This window comes from Mytilus edulis, chromosome 6 (assembly GCF_963676685.1).
Source record: "Mytilus edulis chromosome 6, xbMytEdul2.2, whole genome shotgun sequence".
Classification (NCBI taxonomy): domain Eukaryota; kingdom Metazoa; phylum Mollusca; class Bivalvia; order Mytilida; family Mytilidae; genus Mytilus; species Mytilus edulis.
This window is the reverse complement of record NC_092349.1, coordinates 76,947,711-76,972,610: the sequence shown is the minus strand read 5'-3', so window position 1 is coordinate 76,972,610 and position 24,900 is coordinate 76,947,711. Positions and strand designations below refer to the sequence as shown.

Sequence of the window (24,900 nt, the reverse complement as noted above, 5' to 3'; positions counted from 1 at the left end):
ATAAACAAGGAGTGTAATACAATAGCCATAATTTGACAGACATGATGGTCAAATGAAAGAAGATTAAAAACACAAATAACTCGTTTTCTTCCTATGTCACACAGTAGATAAAGTAATAGTATATTATTTTATGATGGAGTATCTGAGTCACCTCCTCAAATTGTTTTTGGTTAGGAGTTTTTGTAATAAATCAAGTAACTATTCTAATGTTTAATCATATATGGAAAATCCTGGAATGGGAATATGTCCATATCCTCTTGGTTATACATGTAATACGATATCAACATCAAACATCTAAAGAAAAAGAAAGGAGGGTACCGTGTTTATCATTGAGGAATCTTGATCTTACGCACACAATTGTAATCCTGGTATCTATGATGAGTTTATTTAGTAGTTCAGATGTAAGTCAAACGATATGGAACTAGACAATCAATAAATCTATAGCTTTAAAACTCAAACCCGAAAGTCTATTATAAAATAGCATAATCAGAAGCTGAAAGACATCAAACGAATGGGTAACAACTGTTATATTCTTGTCTTGGTACAGACACTTCTAAACTTTTGAACATTTTGAGAATTTAGTTTTAGAATTAATGTGCAATTACACCAAAACAATATTAAGCGACTTGTTGATCTTACAACATACGTGTTTTCAATCATATTCAGAAACATGGGTATGTTTAAACACCAGTAGTCCACGCTGCGTAGAAATCCCTAGACGTATTATTATGTTTTTTTGATAATCTGCAATCTTTTTGTGAGATGTGTGGTATCAATGCTACAGTTGGCAAATAATTGTGGGTATAATGTATTTGTGGTCATATCCGATTCTACCTACCTGAAATCATTTTGTGATGAAATTCTTTTTTCAAACTTCACTATTTGTTATTTTTAGAAACTGTTAGGTTTTGTGTTTGGTGTTTGCCGTCGAAAAACCATACTCTCCACATATCTTTTAGTCATATGCATTATAATGCATTAAAAACAAAGAAAGACTTGCATTTCGTGTAGTTTTAAACCATGACTAATACTGATAAAAAGTATGACAAAAATACAGAACTCCAAAGTTAATTCAAAAAGAGGGAAATCCAAAAAAACGACAAAATCAAACTTTATAAACTAAATCAACGGAACTAATGGAAAACAACTGTCACATTCCTGACTTATCATAAGTCTTGGGCAGAAAATAAAGTAAAAAGAACTAAATAGTAAATATATATATCTCTAAATTACAAATAAATATTAAAATACAATTTTAAAGTCTTAACAAATACGAGACTACAATAAATTTACCTTTTTAAACTTTTAGCGCAAAAGAACACCGAATTATTCGAGATAAAGGAGATTTTGTGTACAATAATTTGTCTTTTAATCAATCTTTTTATCAGGATAATACATTATTTAAGTGAAAACAAACAATCCGGGATAATAAATTAAAACATATCAAAATAGAACAAAAAACAAATATACCTGAACAAATAATATTGAACTCCTTAATTATGTATGCATAAAATCATAATTATGCATGGAACAAAAATTCTTTTGCAAAGGCAGTTTATTGGTAAATATTGTTATTTATACAATTGTAAAAAAAAACTAGTTGGGGATAGTCAAGAATAAATAAAAAATAAACCTTGCAAACAGATTTGGCCTCAGGTGTTGAGAAATTTAAAAAAAAAAAAAAATTAGCTTCTTCATATGATATCAATATTTTGAACAATCTATTATGAATAACGAAACAATGATATAGATTTAAGTTTTTTTTTAAACTTATTGCAACTTAATTTATTTGATATTTGATGAATGCAGCTATATGCATCATATTCACATATACTTGCAGACTAGGTTGCCCTCAACTTTTCATTGAAAGGAATGAAGAGACATGTATTGTCGAAATGCGCATCTGGTGCAAGAAAATTGGTACCGTTAATTTTATTAATCCCATTCTCATTTGATTTTTTTTTATTTAACACTATCTATCACTCACTCTCTAATAAAAAAGAAGAAAAGGTTGAGTGTAATCTGGTGTACAAGTACCTACGACATTATGGCATATTTAAATATAGAATTTATTGCACAGAGCATACTTCCGAACGCGAACGTTTGATATTCTGTGTCATTGAGACACCAGTTGAAATTATTCTGTGAGATGGCGGTCTTCGATTTTCTTCTATAGCACTAGTCTGTAATCTCGCAGAAAGTCTCGCGTGATCTGGTGTTCGACACATCATGTGTCTTATGTCTTTCTTGATAAGTCTCATTGAATCCGGTTCTTTTTCTGGCTTAATCTGTCTGCTTGGGAACGATTGTATTATTTCCCTAACAGGATCACAGAGTTCTAGAATTATAGTGAGAATCATTACACGACCATCTTCACAACCAACAACAACTGTTCGATCGTCTGCGCCTACCGATACACACGTGGCACAGCCATGTACAAACATGTGACCTTTGACAATTCCATCACAAGTTCGCACGACAATTACTTCCCTAAAATTTGGAGTAAGGCCAACAATAAAACGACCATCTAAAACAAATCGTGGTGTACCAATGCCAAATTGCTTATCGATGGGTATAACAGACTTCGGGTTAACTACATTGAAAACAGATCGGTTTTGGTCCATTACGATCATGGAATTGCGAGATAAAGTTAAGTTGTTGATGTCTGACGATGGCGAAAGAAATTCCGGGATGTGTTTAAGGATTCCTTTGTTCTTGAAATCATACACAATAAGACCCTTTTGAATATACGATGGACGAACGAGGCCCTTCTCCATTTCAAAAACATATTGGTCCAACCCTTTTGCATACATAAGAACCAATTGGTTTTTCAAGTTCGTTTTGACATCTATGAATTGACAATCTTCTTCTGCTTCTTCTAAAACATTTTGAATCTTCAGAAAAGTTGTTTCCTCTTCCGTTCCAGATATGTCCTCCAACAAAAGCTGTACCTCATAATGTCTTGATCTTTCTTTCTTAGATTTTGGGTCGTGGGTTTTATTGCAGATTTGGACGATTGCTGTAAAATAATTTGTGCTTCCACATAGAACGATACACGGAGGTGAAACAAATTCTGTACATGGTGGGAAAGGTACAGTCCTAGTAATGCCATTTTCTGCCTGAACAACAGAAAGAGCATATGTATTGTCACTCCAATCATAACGTGAATAATTTACCAGTGAGATGAAGACTGCATATTCACTGTCCTTAGTGAAATTCACAAACCGATTGTTACCAGAATAATGTGTTCTTTTACTAGCCTCCAAATCCCAAACTACATCATCACGAAGTACTCGCCAAACTGTAGAACCTTCAGTCATATCTTCTGCTCTCTGACCACGAGTTACAGCAAATCGCCCATTAGGTGACAAGATGACTTGTCTGACTTTGTCGTCCGTATTATGACTATGCTGAAGGATGTCTGTTACTTGACCATTTCGTAAACTCAATACCTTTGCTTCTGGAACTCTTCCCTCAAATGCCACTATCTTCTGACTGACTGTTGACAGTTGTGCTCCAAACACGTTTCCGGGAAAGATGTTATTTGAATGCAGTATATTTGAATCTATATTTTCTAGATTCCAAACTTGAAATGAATTATCGGCCAGTAAAGATACTACTTTGTTGACAGCATTGGAAGTGTACACTCTTAGAATTGGTGATACAGAAGACTGAAGTACTCTCAAAGGATTACCCGTAACAGTATCCCAAACGGCCAGAAATGTATATCTTGATGCCACAATATATTTATCTTCCGGTGTAAACTCTGCTCCTGTGAAATTAGATGATTGCTCTACTATAACATCTTCCGGTAGTTTATCGAACTTTCGTAACAGTTTATTGTCATGCGTATACACCAAATGAAGACATTTTGCACTTCGACAAAGCAGATATTTTTGTGTGTTTGAAATAACACACTGTCGTAGTTCAAGGTCGCTGAATATGAATTTGCATGTGAATTTACGACTGACAACGTCAAACTCAATTGATTCGACGATTTTTGACTTGGTAAAAATGAAACATTTTGGTTTGTTGTTACTGAATATAATATCTTGCGGAACATCTGATGCTTGCGCCATACATTTTCGCTCCATCAATGGCATTTGATAAAGCAGAATATTCTTCTCGGAATTGAATGCTACATAGTTCTCGTCTGGACTAACCGCGACGGCATGCGCATGAAAGCTGAAACGATGCAGAACTGACTTAGCGTCTACATCTATTATGTATGGCCCAGTACCCTTTTCTACACAAAATGTGATATATTTATTTGAAACTTCTATATCTGAAACACGTCCATGTCCATATACGATTTCACCATGCAGTTCACCGCAATCTGATCGATATATTTTTATCATTTGGTCATTCTGAATTATATTGAGAAATCGTCCGTCACGAGTCGGGTGTATTTCTCCAAGAGGCATCATCATATCCGGCCTCGAATCGCCTCTTGATAATTCCCAAACCCTAACTCGAGAACTAAAATGAGGCTTTGCTGTTAATAAAATACCATCTGGGCTATTGAATACATCAATATCAATTGGACAGAACACGTTTCCACCTACATCACATTCGTACTGTAAAGGTCCACCAGGAGCACTGTATATTTGGCAGTTCGGAACAAGTGGACAATGCGCTTGTGCTGCTAAATCGCACTGGTATATAAGTTCTCTTATGAAATTGAAACGTCTAGAATGTGGAAGCAAACGACCGGTCAACTCGACTCCTAGTGAATCGACATCGGCTTGTAAGGCAGCTCCAGACATGCGTAAAGCATCGGCTACTAAGGTTGTCTCTCTGTCGTGAAACATATCGAAGTCGGCAAGTAAGTGTTCTAATGATGATGCTTTCAGGCGATAATAAATATAATGAAAGTTGCAAAATGTTTCTGACCGTAAATCTCCATGTCGACCACTAGACATTAGGCTAAATGGTAGTTCTGTCATTTTTCGTTTATTATATAATCCTCGCACCTCTGACTCGCCGTGAAAATTGTGCTGAACAGGAAGGAGCCGACACGCTTTATCATCTGAAGTCATCATCTTCTTTTTTGCCGTCAATCTTGATGGATATGTACAAGGTTTCCTAGTGAATCCTCCCCATTTTCCTAGGAAATAATCTGCAATGGTGGAATGCAGCTTCTCTTCGTCATTTCTAACGTATCGACCATGTGCTACGATCTTGAAGCAAGGGTATTTCCAACATAGAACACGAATACTGTCGCATTCTTTTTCCAGTAGGTAACGTTCAAAATACTGTCGAATAACACTTACGAGATAAGCCGGATAACGTCTTACCTTCGGATGCCAAGTACAGAACACGTGATTCAAATTGTCTTCATCGGATGATAAAATATCAACCAGTTCGGATTCTGATAAGCCGTCTCTTGAGGCTGTTAAATATCCGAGTACTCCGGATAAAATATGTTTCCCGAATTTTATTTCTGCTCTATGAAAAATATTATCAATAACGTCATTGACGCTGTTTCCAAGAACTTGAGTTTCCGAATCATCATACGAATGCCATAACGAAACTTCATCGAACACTATTTTAACAAATAATGGTAGTGTACAGTTTTGAAATGCATGTTGAACAAGCTTCCATTGGTCATAAGAGACACTCCGTCGTTCTTTGTTCATCATCACTTTCATAACATTTTCACAATCCGTGTTTGATAATGGTAAAATATCTACAATGTTGTCTGGACATTTGTGTACGAGTCTTGTCAAGCATTCCTTACATTCAGAATTTACCGAAACTACAATTTTAACATTTACTGCAACTCTTGATGGTAACCATTCTAACTTGTGTCCATTTTCAAATGTTGACAACAAGTCAAGAGAATCGATTAGAATTATAAGCATCCCGCCAAATTCTCCTCTTTGAACCATTTCAATGAAATAAAGTTTTAAAGCTTTGAAGTCTTTTGGGACATCATGACGATACTTGCCCATAACAAAAGCAAGTTGGTTACACAATGAGTAAAGCAGCTCCTGCGCAGTGACGGAATTTTGTGTTTGACCTACGAACCGGAAGACCAAAGCTGTTCTCATCGCCAGATCTTCATTCTTTATTGCTATATTTACATCTGATGCAATCTTTGCAATTATCGATGACTTTCCTGAACCGGATACACCTGTTATTACTAATGGCTGATCAGTTTCAGAGAGAAGATATTCTTTGACCTTGCTGAGAATGTTGTCTCTGCCTACGAAAGGCTGTGAGGAATTTATTGACGCATGCCAATGTTGAACAACTTCACGATATAAATTGTCACTGTGGAGGGTATTTTGATTTTTAACGGCATAATCTATTAATTTCTTGACTGAATTGTGTAAGTATCGACATACATTTTGGGTATATTCATCTACGTTTTTGTAGTGTATACCATTCGTACTAAAATCAACAAAATTTTCCCTGCTGTTATTTGAATCCAGATTTCCCAGAACTTCTTTTCTAAGTGAATTAGCAGCAATTTCGGCGTTTATATCCTGTTCATTGTTGCAAGGAAGAATATCTAAGAATTTCGGTCTTTTTGATGACGTCAGCAAATCGTCCATGTTTGATACAAGCCTACTAAAAAACAAGCATTTATCGTCTCTGTCTGATTGGTTCAGAATGCCTTGCTGGATTTCCTGATGAATTTCTGAAGATAAATGAATATTCATTTAATATAGTTGATTTTAAGTTAATATAAAGTTACATAGAACACGTACTTCTAAAAAAAATAGCGGATGCCTCTAGAGAAACATGATCTACTTAATATACCTCCGGAATACATGAGTCACGCTCAGTTTTGTTCAGTTTTGTTTTTCACAGTCTTTAGTTTTCTTTGACATATTTTGTGGACTTGTTTCGGTGCCAATGCATTCTCATGTTTCCAGTTTTTAATGCCCACTTGGTATCTCCCGCATATATTTCCATGATTCGAAATTTAAAATCTGCATTAACATACTATCATATACTAAGTTCAATCTTTACTTTCTACATTTTGAATCTTTATATCTGGTTAAATAACAAAATGGTGTGTGTTTGCCTACTTTAATGTTATTAAGGTCTTTCCTTTCTTAAATGGAAAGACCTTACTGTATTTCGTTTGTTTATTATTATTATTATTATTATTATTCTTTTTCTTCCGCCGTTTTTCAAAGTTAATCGGTGATAAAAGTACGCAAGATATCAAAATGATCTTTGGTATCAAGTATCGGGTTAATAAAAGCTATCTTGTAAAAGGGGCACCGAAGTGTACTATTTACTTTATAGGAGTTATCTCCCTAATTACAAAAAACACTGTTATCGCTATATCTCATAAACTATAAGACTTAGCGGCAAATGGTTTTTTTTTAAATGTTCCTTGCCAAATGATACAAGTTCAAATAATTTTAACCGAAGCGATCCGGTGACTTATTATAGGAGTTATTTCCCCTTGAATATTTAAATTTTCGATATGCATATAAATCTCATGAACCGTAAGTCATAAAGACTGCGGGTCTTCAGATTTGAGTTCATTGGACCAAAACTAGAAAATATAGGTCAAGGTCAAAGGTCAAGGTCATATTTTAGATTTTCAAAAGTTTTTCATTTCCCTATAACTATTGAACGGTTATAGATACAGAAAAATTAAGCAGTTGAAAATGATTGGTACTTCAAGGGGCAACTTTTTTACATTATGACTATACTGATTTTACCATCATGTAAGGGACATAACTCCCATTGATGGTTTTTAAAAAGCCATTTTTAGGCAAAACTCTTTAACAAAAGGTCCTTGACCCATACAATCTTTTGCAATGACCTTGTGGAGCAATGACCTTGACGAAGGTCACAAGGTCAAAGGTCAAGGTCATCAAATTATGTGTTTTTTGGCACTATTTAAACAGTTTTATGTGTGTTTGAATTCCAACCAACCAACCAATCAATCAATCAATCAATCAATCAATCAATCAATCAATTAATCAATCAATCAATCAATCAATCAAAGCAAGTTTCCGTTTCATGTGTTTAATACGGGATCCAAGGTCTCTTTTTTTCGCTTGTTTTAATTGACACTTTCCAACGTGTTTAACCAACGTGTTTAACCAACGTGTTTTACCAACATGTTTTACCAACGTGTTTAACCAACCAACCAACCAACCAACCAATCAATCAATGCATGTTTCTGTTTCATGTGTTTCATACGGGATCCAATGTTGTTTTTTTTCGCTTGTTTTAATTCAGCCTATCCAACCAACGTGTTTAACCAACGTGTTTAACCAACGTGTTTCACCAACGTGTTTAACCAACGTGTTTAACCAACGTGTTAAACCAACATGTTTAACCAACGTGTTTAACTAACCAACCAACGTGTTTAACTAACCAATCAATCAATGCATGTTTCCGTTTCATGTGTTTCATACGGGATCCAAGGTTTTTTTTCTCGCTTGTTTTAATTGAGCCTATTCAACCAACGTGTTTAACCAACGTGTTTAACCAACGTGTTTAACCAACGTGTTAAACCAACGTGTTTAACCAACGTGTTTAACTAACCAACCAACGTGTTTAACCAACCAACAAACCAATCAATCAATGCATGTTTCCGTTTCATGTGTTTCATACGGGATCCAAGTTTTTTTTTTCGCTTGTTTTAATTGAGCCTATCCAACCAACGTGTTTAACCAACGTGTTTAACCAACATGTTTAACCAAAGTGTTTAACTAACCAACCAACGTGTTTAACCAACCAACCAACCAATCAATCAATGCATGTCACGTTTCATGTGTTTCATACGGGATCCAAGGATTTTTTCCCGCTTGTTTTCATTGAGCCTATCCAACCAACGTGTTTAACCAACGTGTTTAACCGACTTGTTTAACCAACGTGTTTAACCAACGTGTTTAACTAACCAACCAACTTGTTTAACTAACCAACCAACGTGTTTAACCAATCAACCAATCAATCAATGCATGTCACGTTTCATGTGTTTCATACGGGATCCAAGGTTTTTTTTCGCTTGTTTTAATTGAGCCTATCCAACCAACGTGTTTAACCAACATGTTTAACCAACGTGTTTAACTAACCAACCAACGTGTTTAACCAACCCACCAATCAATCAATCAATGCATGTCACGTTTCATGTGTTTCATACGGGATCCAAGGTTTTTTTTTCGCTTGTTTTAATTGAGCCTATCCAACCAACGTGTTTAACCAACGTATTCAACCAACGTGTTTAACCAGCATGTTTAACCAACGTGTTTAACTAACCAACCAACGTGTTTAACACAACCAACCAAAAAATCAATCAATGCATGTCACGTTTCATGTGTTTCAAACGGGATCCAAGGTTTTTTTTCGCTTGTTTTAATTGAGCCTATCCAACCAACGTGTTTAACCAACATGTTTAACCAACGTGTTTAACCAACATGTTTAACAAACGTATTTAACTAACCAACCAACGTGTTTAACCAGCCAACCAATCAATCAATGCATGTTTCCGTTTCATGTGTTTAATACGGAATCCAAGGTCTCTTTTTTTTCGCTTGTTTCAAGAGACCCTATATCAAGTGTTTAATTAATAAACCAATCATCCAACCAACCAACCAACCAACTAATCAATAAATTAATCAATCGATATATATGATATATTTATTTATGACAGTATAATTAAAAGAAAATGGAAGGAAAGACCTATCAATTATTCAAGAAGAATTGAACTTTAATTGGTATTGTATTGCTTATTTCTGAACGTATTCGGTATCTCCATAAACCTTATGTTATAAATGTTTATGCTTATTTTCTGCAGCATTTGGAGTTGTCATTGACCACCTAAATTATTTGATCAAGCGTGAAATATTTATTTAAATGTGCATGATTTGAAACATTGTGCCTCTGAATGATATTCAATAGCTTCGCACGAGATACGGTAATTTGTGTCAAAGAATAAAATTTTGGTCAGCACTCAGTTCAAAAGATCCCATCGTTTTATCCAGGATCCTTAAGCTGGCTTGGAATTGGGTGCAGTCTTAAACTATTTGTTTACCAGAAACCAAAATATATACAATCAAAATGTATAATGTCAATGTTTTGGTGGGGTTCGGGTTGCTCAGAATTTAGATTACTTTGTTGCGATTTGTATATTGGTGCTTGTCTTATGGTCGCTTTCCGGTTTTTTCGGTTCTATTTTGTTTTTAACTTTGTTTCGCCTCTATCTTATCTAGGACAATGGTACAGAGCGGGAGTACATGTATTAAATATTTGACACATTCATGAGGGTGGTAAAGGGTTATTTTCGTGCAACGTGTTATGCCAATTTTATTTCACGTGCAACCGTGAAAAGGGTTCGTTATTCGCCGTGTTTCGTGAAATAGGTAAAACAATCAACGTGCAAGAAATTTTTAATTGTTCGTTCATCGGGAAATAGCAACTTTATTTCGCGTTCTTCCCTAAGAACCCCCCCCCCCCCCCCCTTTTGTATGCCCCTCATTCATGTACCAATATAAATGTACAACTGTAAATTAAAAGAGGGGAAAACAATAAGTTAATTGATCATTTGAAATACTTACCACTAGATGTATATTTCAGAAACTTTTCCTTGCTAATTTTGTTACTTTCCAAACACGTTCGGGCAGCGTCTTCCAATATTTCCTGAACAGTTTTCTGTGTATCTTTCCACATTTTTGACGATGGATCTAAAAAAAAATGGTACTTGTTTGCTTACTTTCTGTATTTTTTAGTACATGTGTCAGTATTTGCTGATTTATTACACTTGCTTTGTGTTTTCTTGAATATACTATGTTAGTGTTTAAACGTAAACCTTACTTAGGTGTGTATCCGTACATTTTTGTTGTTGTTTATTTGTGGACCATTGTCCTTTATCTCTTTGTGTGTCTGTTTGTTAACAAAAATATCTGTAGTCGATTTCACAAAAAAATTACGACTAAGATTGATCTTAAGTATACTAAATTGTTCATGACTTACGATCAATCTTAGTCATAAATATAAAAAAAGAAGATGCGGCATGATTGCCAATGAGACAACTGTCCACAAGACACCAAAATGACACAGACATTAACAACTATATGTCACCGTACGGCCTTCAACAATGAGCAAAGCCCATACCGCATAGTCAGCTATAAAAGTCCCCGATATGACAATGTAAAAAAATTTAAACGAGAAAACTAACGGCCTTATTTATATCAAAAAAAAGTTTTTGGTGAAATCGACTCCTGGCTTTTTATTCGTTTTTTCTTGTGGTCTCCACGTTCGTACTGACATCTGATTTTCTTTTCGTGTAAAATAGTTTCATAATCCTACTGGTCATAAAGTGAAAGTAAAAGTTTGATATAATTGACGATTACCTTTGTCGGTACTAGGCCGTTGAAGTCGGTACACTGCCGGGTTTATGTTTGTATCTTTTTCATATATCACGTCTAATAACGCGATGTTTTCCTCCTCCATCAACGACTCTTTCAGTAACTCGAATTCTTCTTCCTCTATCGTCTCTGGTGGTGTAAATCGTTTGTATTTCTGTCCTAAAATTGCCTTTTAAAAGAAAAAACACGTATGATTAATTTTGCTTATTTTGCATTTTTCATAAATTTCGATAATTTTCTATTGAATTTGGTAGGTATTCTTTTCATTTACCATTGCACAGTTGTCAAAAAAAATATATACTTGAAATCAAAACATTTTCAATTTTCTTAATTTTGATTTTATTTTTGTAAATAATTGGTCCACTGGGCTGGTTCCAGTCAGTTTCAATTTACTTTTTATGAAAATTTATTTTGGTAGGATAATCATTTTTTTATATAAATAAGGCCGTTAGTTTTCTCATTTGAATTGTTTTACATTGTCATTTCGCGGCCTTTTATAGCTGACTATGTGGTATAGGCTTTGCTCATTGCTGCAGGCCGTATTGTGACCTATAGTTGTTAATTTCTGTGTCATTTTTGTCTCTTGTGGTGAGTTGTCTCATTGGCAATCATACCAAATCTTCTTTTTTTTCTTTGTTTTTAATATATAACCAATTGTATACAAATACATTTGAAATGATTTAATCCAAATTGAAACATACCACAATACTTGGACCCAAAGAATGTGTTTGGCAGTGTTGGAGCTCTTTAAGGCATGTGTCTGTAGATGGCCATCCATTTTCTGAATAGTCTATACCCCATCTCATATCAATTGCCTGCAATAATAAAATAATTAAGATACTAAAAACTTTATCTTTATATTACGGTTTTTGACCCGTACACAATGTATAAATGATGAAATACCTACGTTAAATGTTAGAAAAATGAAAAAAGGTACAACTGAGGACTATCCGTATAGTACTGGTTTACGTGTGTTTCACAAAGACATCTGGAACCGGTCAAATTGAATACTAGTATAATTACATTGGATTTTTTTCATAGTTTTAAACTTTCGATATTTTACTTTGCCAGGCAGGATTTCATTAAAATTTACCATTTAATATGGCGAGTCAACGTTTGACAAAATACCACGAAGTTTTGTTTTAGTTGACAAGACAGAACAGGACAAAGCATCTATGAGTTCACCACATGACTCTAACAGTATACATACTTACATGGAAATCAAGTCCATGTGTCTCTTTACAGTAGTCTCGGAGAGCAGGGTAAACATCCTCAACAAAAGCATCTCTTTCAACCTCAGAATCTAAATAAGCAAGAGAAATATTACATGTAAAACTATACACAAATGGAGGCTGGTAAGTGCTTATGCGAACATGTCTTTATTAGGACTAAGTTAATAGTAAGAAGAACTGGGTTTGTAGATGTTATAATGAATCTAAATAGCTCAAACGCTTTATCATGACTTAGTCAACCGTTATGACGGCTCAATTTAGTGATCACGAGTTAGATATGTCGTTATAACGAGTAAATAAGTCGTGATAACGAATTAACTTAGTCCTGATACAAAGTTATATGAGTTATATAAAAACTACACATAACCGGCTTCCGTGGGCCTTAGCCCTATCATCTGTCATGTTTCATTTGAATGATAAACGATTCGCGTGTTATACCTTTGGGAAATCAGGCTTGTCAAGGCAGTACATATCGAAACGTTAACTGACCTATCTTTTAGTTTCATTTTTTTTTTAATTTTAAAACAAAAAAGATTTTAAATTCTACAGTCAGAGCTTACATATTTAAAGAACTAATATACTCTATATGTATACCTGTTCCCGCAGAGCAGATGTATATTTTAATCTCCTTAGACCTAATGTGGGGGATATCTTCTGCTAGAATGCCACCAAACAGTATCTGTTTTGTATGAGATCGTTCAGTATCCATTAGGTCTTTATACCGAAGAGGTACTTCCATCTCTCTTCGGACTTCATCGGTCTCATCCTGGTCGATGATATCATCTAAATGACGTAGTCTGAACGGATAAACTGGACCTGCAAAATACAAAAAAGTCCCTTTATAACAGGGTCACATTTGAAAGAATGTCTGTTTCCACTTCCCCTGTCTACCCGTTGTAAACAGACCAGGAAGGCAGGTTATTTTTTTAACTGGACGTTGTCCAGTGGAGGCCAGTTGTATGTGCTCAATTAGATTGCATTTATTTTAATAATCAATCTTTTCGCGTTCAATCACTGTTCAAAAATGGAAACAAATTAATTTCGGGTATACAAATAATTTCGAAATGTTTGTGTAAAATAATTTTTTGAACCGGTAGGGGAAGGGTAAACAAATATATTTTTTTTTATTTTGACCCAGCTTCATGGATCACGGTCTTATACAAATCTAATTCTACTGTTTTTTGTTACATTTGTATGTTTGTGGGCTTCCAATTATCAACTTGCTCAGTCTGAAGCTCTTTATGTTGTGTTTTTTACTGCTGTTTGTCTTTGCCTTTTTAGTTTTTTGCCATGATATTTTTTTGTTTTAATTTATGATTTTACATATCCCTTAAGCTTTGGTGTCGTTCGTCTCTCTTGAAAGTGTAAATTGTGTTGTGTTATGATTGTGATCGGATCTTAATTCCTCTCCATGAAGTATCACTTTATGTAGATAACTGATGCTTGGATGAATAGTCATATTCAAGCCTAGGAATGAAAATATTGCATATGCACCATGAACAACTTAAATAAATGTTCACTCAACTACTGCTGTGCATGGTCGACAAAAAGTCTTAACTGAATCCATGTCCAGTAATCGATATTACAAACATGTTTAGGGAGAAATCTGAAGTGTTGTTCGTTGTACTTTTTCCACACCAATACGACTTATGCACAATGAACCGTCTTTTCCAATACAATTCCTTCTTTGAAGTTTTTTTTCTACTGTTATGACGTGAAGGTATTATTAGTCAACGCATTCATATTTGTAAAAAAATGGACTGATTTATAGACAAGGTCCACAGTTAAAATAGCAATGTCAATAACCGTTTATTTTTTGTAATTCAAAATAAGGTTTTTTAAAGGAAAATATTAATGACAATCTCACCTTTTAATGTCATTGTCCACACTTTACCGCTTCATATTGTTGATGAATGGGAAAAATTAGTCCTGTCATTCCGACTTTTAATTTAAATTTAACTGCATTTACATGTTATTGCTAAGCATATTAATTGAACATAAAGATTAAACTTTTTGAGTTTCTTCCTTTGTTCACATAATATATTTTGGATTAAAATATTCATAAAATTTTAATCTTTACGTTATGGTTTAAAATGGACCAAAACATTATAAAATCTAAGTGTTGAAAGAATTTTATTGATTCATAATGAACGGATCGAAAAAGTCGAACTTGTGGATTTTATTTGACGAGCAAAGGGCTTATAAATCAAAACTCTAAGGCTGTAAAAGAATTTAATAAACTTCTGCATGAATGACAAATGATTTGTCGTTTTGTTTGTTGTGTCTGTGAATGTGTTTTTGTTTGTTTGCTGTCAGTGATATTGTTTGGTTTAAATTACTGGAGAATACAGGCTTTTTCCCCTGGAGAAAAATCCCAATTTGAAAAAAAATGGCTTAAAATTATTCCCAAAAAGACAACTTTTTCCCCAACCAGTGCAGTCTTAGTAGTAATTGTGCATAAATACAAACTAAAAAACACGCATTTAAATATTTTTCATGCCTGAAATGATTATATGTGCAGATTTGATGGTCTATTTATGTATATTCACTGACAACAAGGGGTCTTATTTCAAATAAGCGTTAACTTCTTGAAAGGGGGTCTGCAAATTGAAGTTCCAGTCAAATCCATGATATTATAGATTTCCCAATTTGATAAAAATGACGCATATTTTCCCAATAAAAAAGGGTAGAGGTAGTTTTGAAAAAAGCCAACAATATCATTGGCTGTATATAAAGATAAGTGTATTATTTCAAATTGAAAAGGATGACACATTGTAACAGTATTATAATTATCATTTTGACAATTACGCCACTTCCCCCCAAACCCTGGACCAAACCCTGGACCAGACCCTGGTAAAAGAACAAAGATTGTATTGTTTCCATCATAGGCGGATCAAGGGGGGCCTGGGGCCCCTTTCGTGCCGGGAAAAAAATGGTTGATTATATAGGGAATCACTAAAGCATGCATGACTGGAGCGGGGCCCCCTTAGGTTAGTCAGCGCCCCCCCCCCCCCCCCCCCAACCCCTTTTATGAAAAGTTCTGGATACGCCACTGTTCATGCGTGTAGATTCAATGGACCTTGAATATTCAGGTCATGTCTTGAAAAACAGGCAAAATCTGATATAGCTCCATCTCATTGAAGTTGCAATTATAAGTCTCGCTATTAAAATGGAACAAATGAAACTGAACGCATAGTATCTTGAACATTTATTCAACATAAATATGTATTGAAGTTTGAGGAAAACTAGCTTTGTCATTGAACTTGCAACACGATTTACCATAACTGAATTGTATTACTAAAATTTAAAGTAAATCTGAGTCAATATTTGAACTTATATCATTGATAGATAGATGTCTGTGTATTCGTTACAATATATGTAGAAAATATTTACACCTTGGTCCAAATAAAATATTCTGATTTATTGACACTTGATATAATGAGATTCTTTGTGAACTTTATGTCTCTGTTTTATTCTAATAGCTTAAATGTTTAACACTTGATATGGCTTCTTTTATCATGATAACTATACATTTTAAAAATTAACTTTACTCTTGTCTGTAATTAAATAGGATAGATCCATTCAGATTTCCAATCTGTAATATTTATATATTGGTTAATGTGTTTTTTTAACAATAGTTTTCATATACTTCAGACGTACGTACATTAGTACTGTGTCCGTCTGAAGTATGTAAAAAATAATATTAAAATTGAAATCCGATCTAAATAACGACGTTTCGTTTTTGAGTAATTAGCTGCAAATACTTTTCAAAGTGTAAAAGTGTTTTCTGGACCTATTCATCTTTTTCCGGTTTTTTTCTCTCGACTCGTGAGTTTTGAATGTCACTTTTGTATTTTCCGCCTTATTTTTCTTCATTCTGATACATCCGGTGTAGGCCAAAAAGAATTCAAGCAAAAATTGGTTGAGAAAATTGTCTGCATTGTATTGACCTCTACGTCTTTTTGTGTTTTGTTCCATTGCAACATGTACTACTTTATTCATATTTGTATTCATTTATCTTGTTAGATCTTGTCTAATATAAGAATTTTAACAACAACAGAATACATACTAGTAGATGAATACTCTTTCAAATTATATGTATAACATTTGACAGTGCATCATTGTATAATAAATGTTGCGTTGGGTTTATGGATGAGCCTTATTGTTTTGTTGTATTATGTCCTATAACAACGGTAAGATATATGGTATACAGTTTCAGTATATATAATTCATCATCAATCAATTCGCATGATTCTCAGATATTGACATCTGTGACACTTGATATATTTCTATAGTGAAATTCCAATGTTAAAGTTATCTGGTTCCATGAAGGCAAACTGTTTTACACAAGATGTGTAGGGAAAAAAAATTGGAGGAGGCGTTGTTACTATAAAGCTGAAAAACGTATGTCTAATTCGTTTGTCTTTTTTGAACAATACAATATGTTTCAACTAATTATGAATTGAAGTAGAGACTGGTAAATGAAAGAGCTGAGGGTTTCATTGTTAATTTTCATTGTCGGGTGTGGATCCTAGATTTTTAAAAAGAAGTCATATTTAAAAAAAAAACGAAAGTAGACTGTCGAGCGGAACGAGGCAAAGCCATTTGGGACAATGTCATGTCAAAAAACTATAATTTTACCGATTAAAAGGGGATACATGCCCTCTACAGCAACCACTTGAATCCGCCACTGTCTTGTATTGATTTCTCTTGGTCAAACTGGCTTGTGAGCTGAAACTCTTCAAATCTCAAATCTGGGAAATTTTCACAAAGTCCGAAAAAAAGTGGAGTGAAAAAATAATACACTACTCCATTTTCAATAAGTAATTGACTAATCTAATTTATTTCATATGCATTTACAAGTTGAATGATTCTTCACACAAGTTTCCAACAGAAAAGATTCAAGCAAGTAGCGTAATAGTAGACTGGATTGGCCAAACTTCTAAAAAATCTATAGTCTTCTTTGGTTTCCTTTCAATACACTATATTTACCAGTACATACATGTATATATAATTTATACATATGATTTGAGTTGTTATTGAAGTTTGTACGTATCAAAACATTTATTTAGCTTTTAAAAATTCAGTTTTCAATGAAAATTGTCATGAAATATGAATGACACTTGTGTCACAAGGTTTAATCCAGTATCAATAAGGTGTAAAGTCATTCAGTCAATAGTAAGCGAGGTCATTCGGGTTACTACTGGTGCTTTCAAAGGTCACCTGAAAATGGACAATTTTGTGTAATAGCTTTCTTTTTTAGATGAGCAGTTCATGACCACAGGGATGTTTCAGTATACGGATATAGATAGTAAACTGCACATTTCTAAAAAAAAAAATGGGGAAGCCAACGTAAAAACAGGTTTATGATTTACAGGAAATACGAAAAATAGATTCGAAAATCGAAAATCGTTGCTAACAAAATTTTATTCTTCTGACCAAGTCCCTGTGTTCATGCCAACAATAAATCCGTCACCTGCCTAGAAGGTCATACTAAGCATATGTATTTAGCATGTTTAAGTGGTGCAGTTAAGAAAATAGGAGGTAGTTGGTTATATCGTTTATAAACCACATACAGCAGATTAAACATGGAATCGAATTTTAAGCTTCTTGGCTCCTTTTCTGGTAACTCTAGAAACATGTTATTTATTGTATATGTAAACAATAGCATTAGGTATTTGTATAAATAAGGAATTACAATTTGTTGAATTGCTTTTCCATTAGGGACAAAGTTTATCTGAATTGTATACGTTTCTATTCTTTATAAGGTATAAATATACTCAAGTACAATAAATACTGATAAAATACTGATTATATATACCCTACTTTTGACACTTTATCTACTCCTAACTGGTGTTGTATTTGTATACAAGTCGTAAATTAGCCTTAGAACATAGATAAAATGTAGACATTAAATCTTTCTTATACATACGACAAATGTAACATATATTCTGATACGTTTTAAGATTCTTTTAAGAACTTTTAAATGCAAAGGACTAGTTGTGTCGTTAAGCTTCCGACGACCAATAAAACAGCATTAAAATACTATGGGTCGAAATAAAGGTATTCAAACTTTTTATCTAAGATTCTTAAACCCCTTTGCCACCAATCCCGCCTGTAACCGTGATGGCGACCACATTTTTTTGATGGGCAGTATGACCCTTCAAACTTTATTAAGACTGCCCCAGCCGAACTGTCTTGACAGCAAGGACTTCAACCATGCAATTCGTGATCTATAAACTCTTCTCAGATGTGTATTTATGAAATTATGGCAAATTGAACGGACATGCCATTTTAGAGTTCAAAATCGGAAAACGTGAAAAGTAGCCAAAATCAGGTGGGTGAGAGTCTTTTGATGGCCACTATACGATACCGGTATGGGCTGTAGGTATTAACTATTATCATAAGTACATGCATACATGTAGGTGGTACAGAAGCATAGGAAATAGGCTTACGGATAAGCAGAACCACCTAAAGGTCATCTCAAGGATGATATATAGGAGTATATTCGTGACGTTGTTATTATATATATACTTATTATATATATACAAAACTCATCCTATATACCATGATTGAAATTTCGTTTTTACGCCAGACGCGCGTTTTGTCTACAAAAGACTCATCAATTCATTGACGCTCGAATAAAAAAAGTTAAAAAGGTCAAATAAGGTACGAAGTTGAAAAGCATTGAGGACCTTACATTCCTAAAAGTTTTGGCAAATACAGATAAGGTAATCTATTCCTGAGGTTATATTTGCATTCACATGATTCAGTAATTTTGAAGTCTTGGAGCAAAACTCTTTCGTTTTGAGATAAAAAAAAAAATGTTTTGGGCTCCCTCATAATAGAACGACTACATCCAAAGTAACATGGAAATATGCTGTGTTATTTGTCTATCTATATCACGATTATAAATTCCTTCATGAGAAATAAATAATAAAATCATTCAACTTAATCTTTTATAATGTGAAGAAAAACGTTAAATTTCTCTTAGATATGTATGATCATGGATTATATACTAAAAGGTATGCACACTTTTGATGAGATGCGGACATGCTGTTTTTAAGGTTTTCAAATTAAGTAAATATTTATGCATTAAACAAATTAAATGTAGAACACGGATACGTCTTAAACCAAAAAAATACTTTAAAAGGCAGTTAAAGCTACTTAAACTTAATGTAAATTTTGTATTTAGTGGTAAAATTAAATACAGCTAAAACGGGCCTTTGAAACATTCAAAGTATTATTCACATTATTTGTTTATTGACTTGAAAATACAGGTATCAATATATATATATATCATTTAATGATAAAAGTTAAACTTTTATAATTTATGTCTTTTACTTACAAATGATTTCTGAAGGTCATATCTTTTAATTTCTTTTAAACATAGTATTATGAATTTCATGCAATCCTATTTCAATAATAACCTTCAATTTTCTATAATAAATATTAGTAAAAAGGGATGTGGTGTATATATGATATACATAAATAAGACATCAACCCCATGACACAAAAAAAATAAACCACAAAGATATATATTCATGATATTCTGAAGGTCAGCATACATTTGATTTGATAAAAAGTCCGTATCAAATACCCTCCAAAAACTCCTATAGTCAATTAAATCAATGAAAGCATTTAAAAGAATACGATACGTACTGTGCATCGTTAATGACCTATGCAGACAAATCAATCTTGTGTCTTTTATTTATTTATTTTATTCTTACTCAAGTTATCCCAATTTACCTTTTAAATCAATTTACTAGCTCATAACTATGACATAGAGAATAAAAGGTGGGTTCCAACCCAGATGAAAAGGGGGTTTTAAAAGGTGGGTTCCAACCCAGATGAAAGTGTTTGTGTGTGTATGGTGGTAGTGGTGGTGGTGGTGGTGGTGGTGGGTGGGTGGGGGGGGGAGCAAATACATATCCCCATTCAAATGTGTTGATCGTCGATAAAGGGGGACGGGTCAAACTTTCGGACCCATTTTTTTGTGTATTCTTTTATTTATATAAAAGTCATACTATCTTAGGTCTAAATTATACAGTTTGTTTCAATTCATTCATTACAGCTCGTAACAATTATACATGTATATAAATCTTTAATTCAGGTGGTCTCGTATACATTTTATCATTACAGTTGTCTGAAAAAAGATTTTTGACAAATACAATGGAATCTACGAAAACTTATATAGAATTAACAACTATTGAAAACATATCTGACTACTTGACCCCAAAGCAAATATTGATCCGGATTTTCTACCAGTATATCCGGATTCTAAACTAGCAAAGACTGGTTACTAATAGTTGACAAAGCCTCAGCGAAAATTTTAGGATCGTTCGTCACTCCTAATCGCAACCTTCAGAAATAAAGCTTGTTTATAAAGGTCGTAGTCACATACATATTTTAATGAACAATTATTTGATCAGATTAAGACTTTGTTATACGTTATTTATGGTCATTGCCATCATACTAGTTAGAATTTAATAAACAACAGAATTATTATTTATTTCGTGGTCGTAGCTGATCTGCTGATCTGATTGAATATTTTCTCGTGAGAATCAGATATTCGTAAATAATCATCTAAACAGATTTGATCAAATCAATGGTCATATTTAAATGCTTATTAAGAATGCATACTATATTGTGTATAACTTGAATGGCTTTATGTGTGAATGCACAAAGGTATTGCAGTACTGTTACAATGTCTAGGTCGTTCTTTGCCAGACAATTGGTGACTCAAACGGTGTTGTTCAATGATGGCGAAGAGAACGTTTTTTATTTAAAAATATAAAGACTTTTCTACAGGTCAAATGCATACTCCGACATCATCTGATGTCGATCACTTTACTTTCAAGGTGAAAATAAAAGAAGAATATTTCTGAGGAAAAGAATAGCCAACTCAAGCTTTGCAATTTTCTAAGTAAAAAGGGGCATAACTCTAGAACTGTAAATGAATCGCACCCACATTCGAACTCTGTCTGCTTGTTTGGTTGTTGTTAGCATTTGGTACGAGTTTCATAAAATTTGCATGAGGCACACTTAAGTGAGCGCGAATACACGAAAATGGGACGGACGGTATGACGGACAAAGATAATGGACTACATCTGATCAGAAGACAAGCCCCATCGTCTTAAACCATGCGTTTAATTCTCATCCCTGTTTTCCCTCTTTACATGCAGGGTAACGCAGTTCTGCACTTTGGTCAGATTAACATGGTACTTTCATTACGTCTAGGCAAATCCATTTTACAACCTGTCATCTTTGTTGGTGAATGACTTAAGAGATCGAAACTGACCACTGTTTTTATTTTGGATACCCACTGGATCAACACCCGCTATCTACCAATACCCAAACGCAAAATTGCGTTTTTTTAAAACTACAATGACCGCATTTATGTTTGACAAACACATAGAAACTGTAAACGGTAGAACATGGGCATATATATGTCTATTTTACTTATTCTGGAGAACAGAAGGGTCTTGTTAATATCCTTTTCAAATACTAACAAGATTGGTGACGAGGATCTGAGCGTGGTGTTAAAAGACTTTAATATCAAAAGTCAATAGCCGCTTAAATTACACCTTGTGTATTCCGACAGCATTAGACAGTAATCATTTTGTCAAATGTTCCTATGTTATACTTTATTAAAGGGCCGACAGCTAATTTCCAATGTTGAAAAAGTAAACATTTAGTTAACACAAAACGGTCTTATCAGTTTTATATGTTATGAATTTGATCAATATTAAGTATTTTTCGATTGAAATGATCGATTTGGAAGAAAAGTAAATACTATTTCGTTGGTAATTACAATAGTTAAACATTACCAATCCATAACTAATGGTTGGTTGTTAATATAAACTGATAGTTTAATGTTTAGTCAAGTAATTACTTAATTGTCATTGGTAATTATAACATTACGATTTGTTTCCCTCCCTCGAACACGCCATCAATAAAGGGTGTTTCATTTTGAGAACAATTCTTTCAGTAATACTGTATCTAAAAAAAAATATGTTGATTTTTCCCCATTTGAACAGAAAATTATCCAATACTCAAACTAAATGGTTTCAGAACAATGCTTTTATTTCATGAAAACCATTTACTCTCTTGAATTAAGGTAACATACGTTCTAACCTCAGTTGAAAATGGCTATTTTATGAAACCAAGTGCTAATTGGCCTTGCGGAGTTAGTTGATATGTTCTTACGGGTTCACACAAATGATTTCAGCTTCGTATGTTGTCTTGTATTCAGAATAGTCACTTGCTTGAAGCGTTGAATCTGTTTTGCAGGTCCGGACCATTTATTAACTTAACTGATAATCTGATTTGGTAATGTTATCCGATGCATGAAACTATGAAATATTTCTGTTCAATGATAATGTTTCAAGCAGTTGCTGTCGTAACCAAGCTTGTATATACATGTAATTTCTTCCAGTAGCCCTTAAAGGCTTAATTTTATATTTGCTTTTTCAAATACATGTAATTACGCCCAGTAGCCCTTTTATGCTTGATATTACCTTTGCTTTTCCAAAACAAGCAGGTTTACTTTAAAATTTATAAATTATGAATTGGATGGAGAGTTGTCTCATTGACACTCTAATCACATCTTTTTATATCTATATAATATTCTATATTCTATTAATCCCATTAAGAATGCAGATGTTTTCGGGTTATTTGTTTTAATTTTTCGAAAAAGAGTAAAAAGAATAAAAATATTGATTGTCAGAACATCATTTTGGTTGATTAGCACCAACATCGTTTATAAAATTGCAAAGTTTCGATATCCTTGATGCATTAAACATTAAAACGAACACAAATTCAATGTTTTCAATTTTCCTCAGAGGATTTTGAACATTAAACGGTCGTTAACGTAAAAGGGTTATTTCAAATAATTATAGTATATCAATATAAACCAAAATAGAAGTTTGTTTACGCCAACAGCAAGCCAAAAAAGCTATCAACTACAGAAAAAGAATAATGTCAAATAGCTAAGTGCCTATACCATATACCTAGCAAATGTTTTTTCTTCATCACATTTGCGTTAAGAATTAGTTAAACCGATCACAAGGCAAGAACCTCGCCAGTGGATCTTAATGAGTTTGATATTTTTGAATTTGCTGTCGAATTTATTTCGGTATAAATTGTTTTTACCCGGAGCGATTTCTATAACCACCTCGGTCTTATGTTGAGAGAGACAAGGGATTCAGTTGCGGATCCAAAACTTTTTGTAAGGCGGCTCAAGTAACGCTACAGTGATTCCCTATATAATCAGCCAAATTTTTCTTACGAAAAAGGGGGGGGGGGCCCAACCAGACACCGCCTATGGGATTGTATGATACTAATTAATGTCACAAAATGTCTACACGCACAATTTGACAAAACCCAAAGAAAAGGAACAACACTTTATTGTTATTATTCATCTCAAAAATATTTTAAAGACTGCATTTTGACCTCTTGATGACTTTTGGTCATTTGAGTTGTTGGGTGTTGGGTTGCTGTCTCATTGACTTATAGTTTTACCCAAACCTCCCTTTATTCATCTTTCATAGCATAATCTGATCACAAATTTCTAATTTTTTGTTTGTTTGTTTTCCTACGACATTACAAACAGATAAAATACTTGTTACTATTTGCTCGTTTGAAATTAGATATAATTGCCTTATTGACCACCAACGCATTGTATTGTATTAGGAGAAATAGCTATTTAAAATGACATTCAAAATATTACATCATAGACTACATGATTCAATAAATCCGTTTAAGACCTTACCGTCTTCTATGGCTAATCCATTCATTTCTGAACTAATCCTAATTCGATTCCATTGTTCATATATTGCATAAATATAGTTTTTTTTGTATTTTTCTTCTGGTTATAGTATTAACTCGAAGATTAATCAAGTTCCGAATAACTGTTGTACTTGTGAAGTTCGATCACAATACCCGGTAGCTTCGCCACTAGTTCTTTTTAAATTAAATCCAATGGCAAAACAATGAATTTTAAAACCTTAGCTACGTCTAATAGATTTGTACAAATTTGCTTATTTAAATCCCCTTGGAACACTATCAGTCAGGAAAATAAAGATATATACCCATCGAAGTTTGATCTTTTTGTAACGATCTATAAAGTTAAAGGCTACATAGAAAGATTCGTTAGAGTCAGTTGGTTCACCAGTTTTATGGCTTCTAATATGGAGAAATGATATAATACACAACAAACGCGCTATACTTAACATATATAATTCAATTTAATTCTTCTTTTAAATATTTGTTGAATAGAAGGAATAAATATTGATAACTTATTTGGTATAAACGTTTTTTGC

General features: G+C 33.6%; 1 protein-coding gene across 1 annotated transcript; it reads right to left on the bottom strand.

Annotated features, from left to right (window-relative positions):
* Positions 1 to 1,202: 1,202 nt before the first annotated feature.
* LOC139528465 (NACHT and WD repeat domain-containing protein 2-like) lies at positions 1,203 to 24,700 on the bottom strand. The gene is made up of 7 exons (XM_071324449.1): positions 24,351 to 24,700; positions 13,172 to 13,393; positions 12,560 to 12,648; positions 12,047 to 12,160; positions 11,331 to 11,514; positions 10,536 to 10,661; positions 1,203 to 6,646 (listed from the first exon to the last, which is right to left on the bottom strand). Exons 1-7 carry the CDS (start codon positions 24,373 to 24,375, stop codon positions 2,070 to 2,072), a joined length of 5,337 nt encoding a protein of 1,778 aa, XP_071180550.1. The 5' UTR covers positions 24,376 to 24,700; the 3' UTR covers positions 1,203 to 2,069.
* Between the last annotated feature and the right edge of the window lie 200 nt (positions 24,701 to 24,900).

Bases quoted from the DNA above. Each gene is read 5' to 3' on its own strand.
- LOC139528465 (XM_071324449.1), bottom strand. From the start codon at position 24,375: ATGAATGGATTAGCCATAGAAGACG. The intron at 12,649-13,171 runs GTATACATATAG...TTGCTTATTTAG, and splicing joins CATCTGCTCTGCGGGAACAG to ATTCTGAGGTTGAAAGAGAT. The intron at 12,161-12,559 runs GTAAGTATGTAT...TTATTATTGCAG, and splicing joins CACATGGACTTGATTTCCAT to GCAATTGATATGAGATGGGG.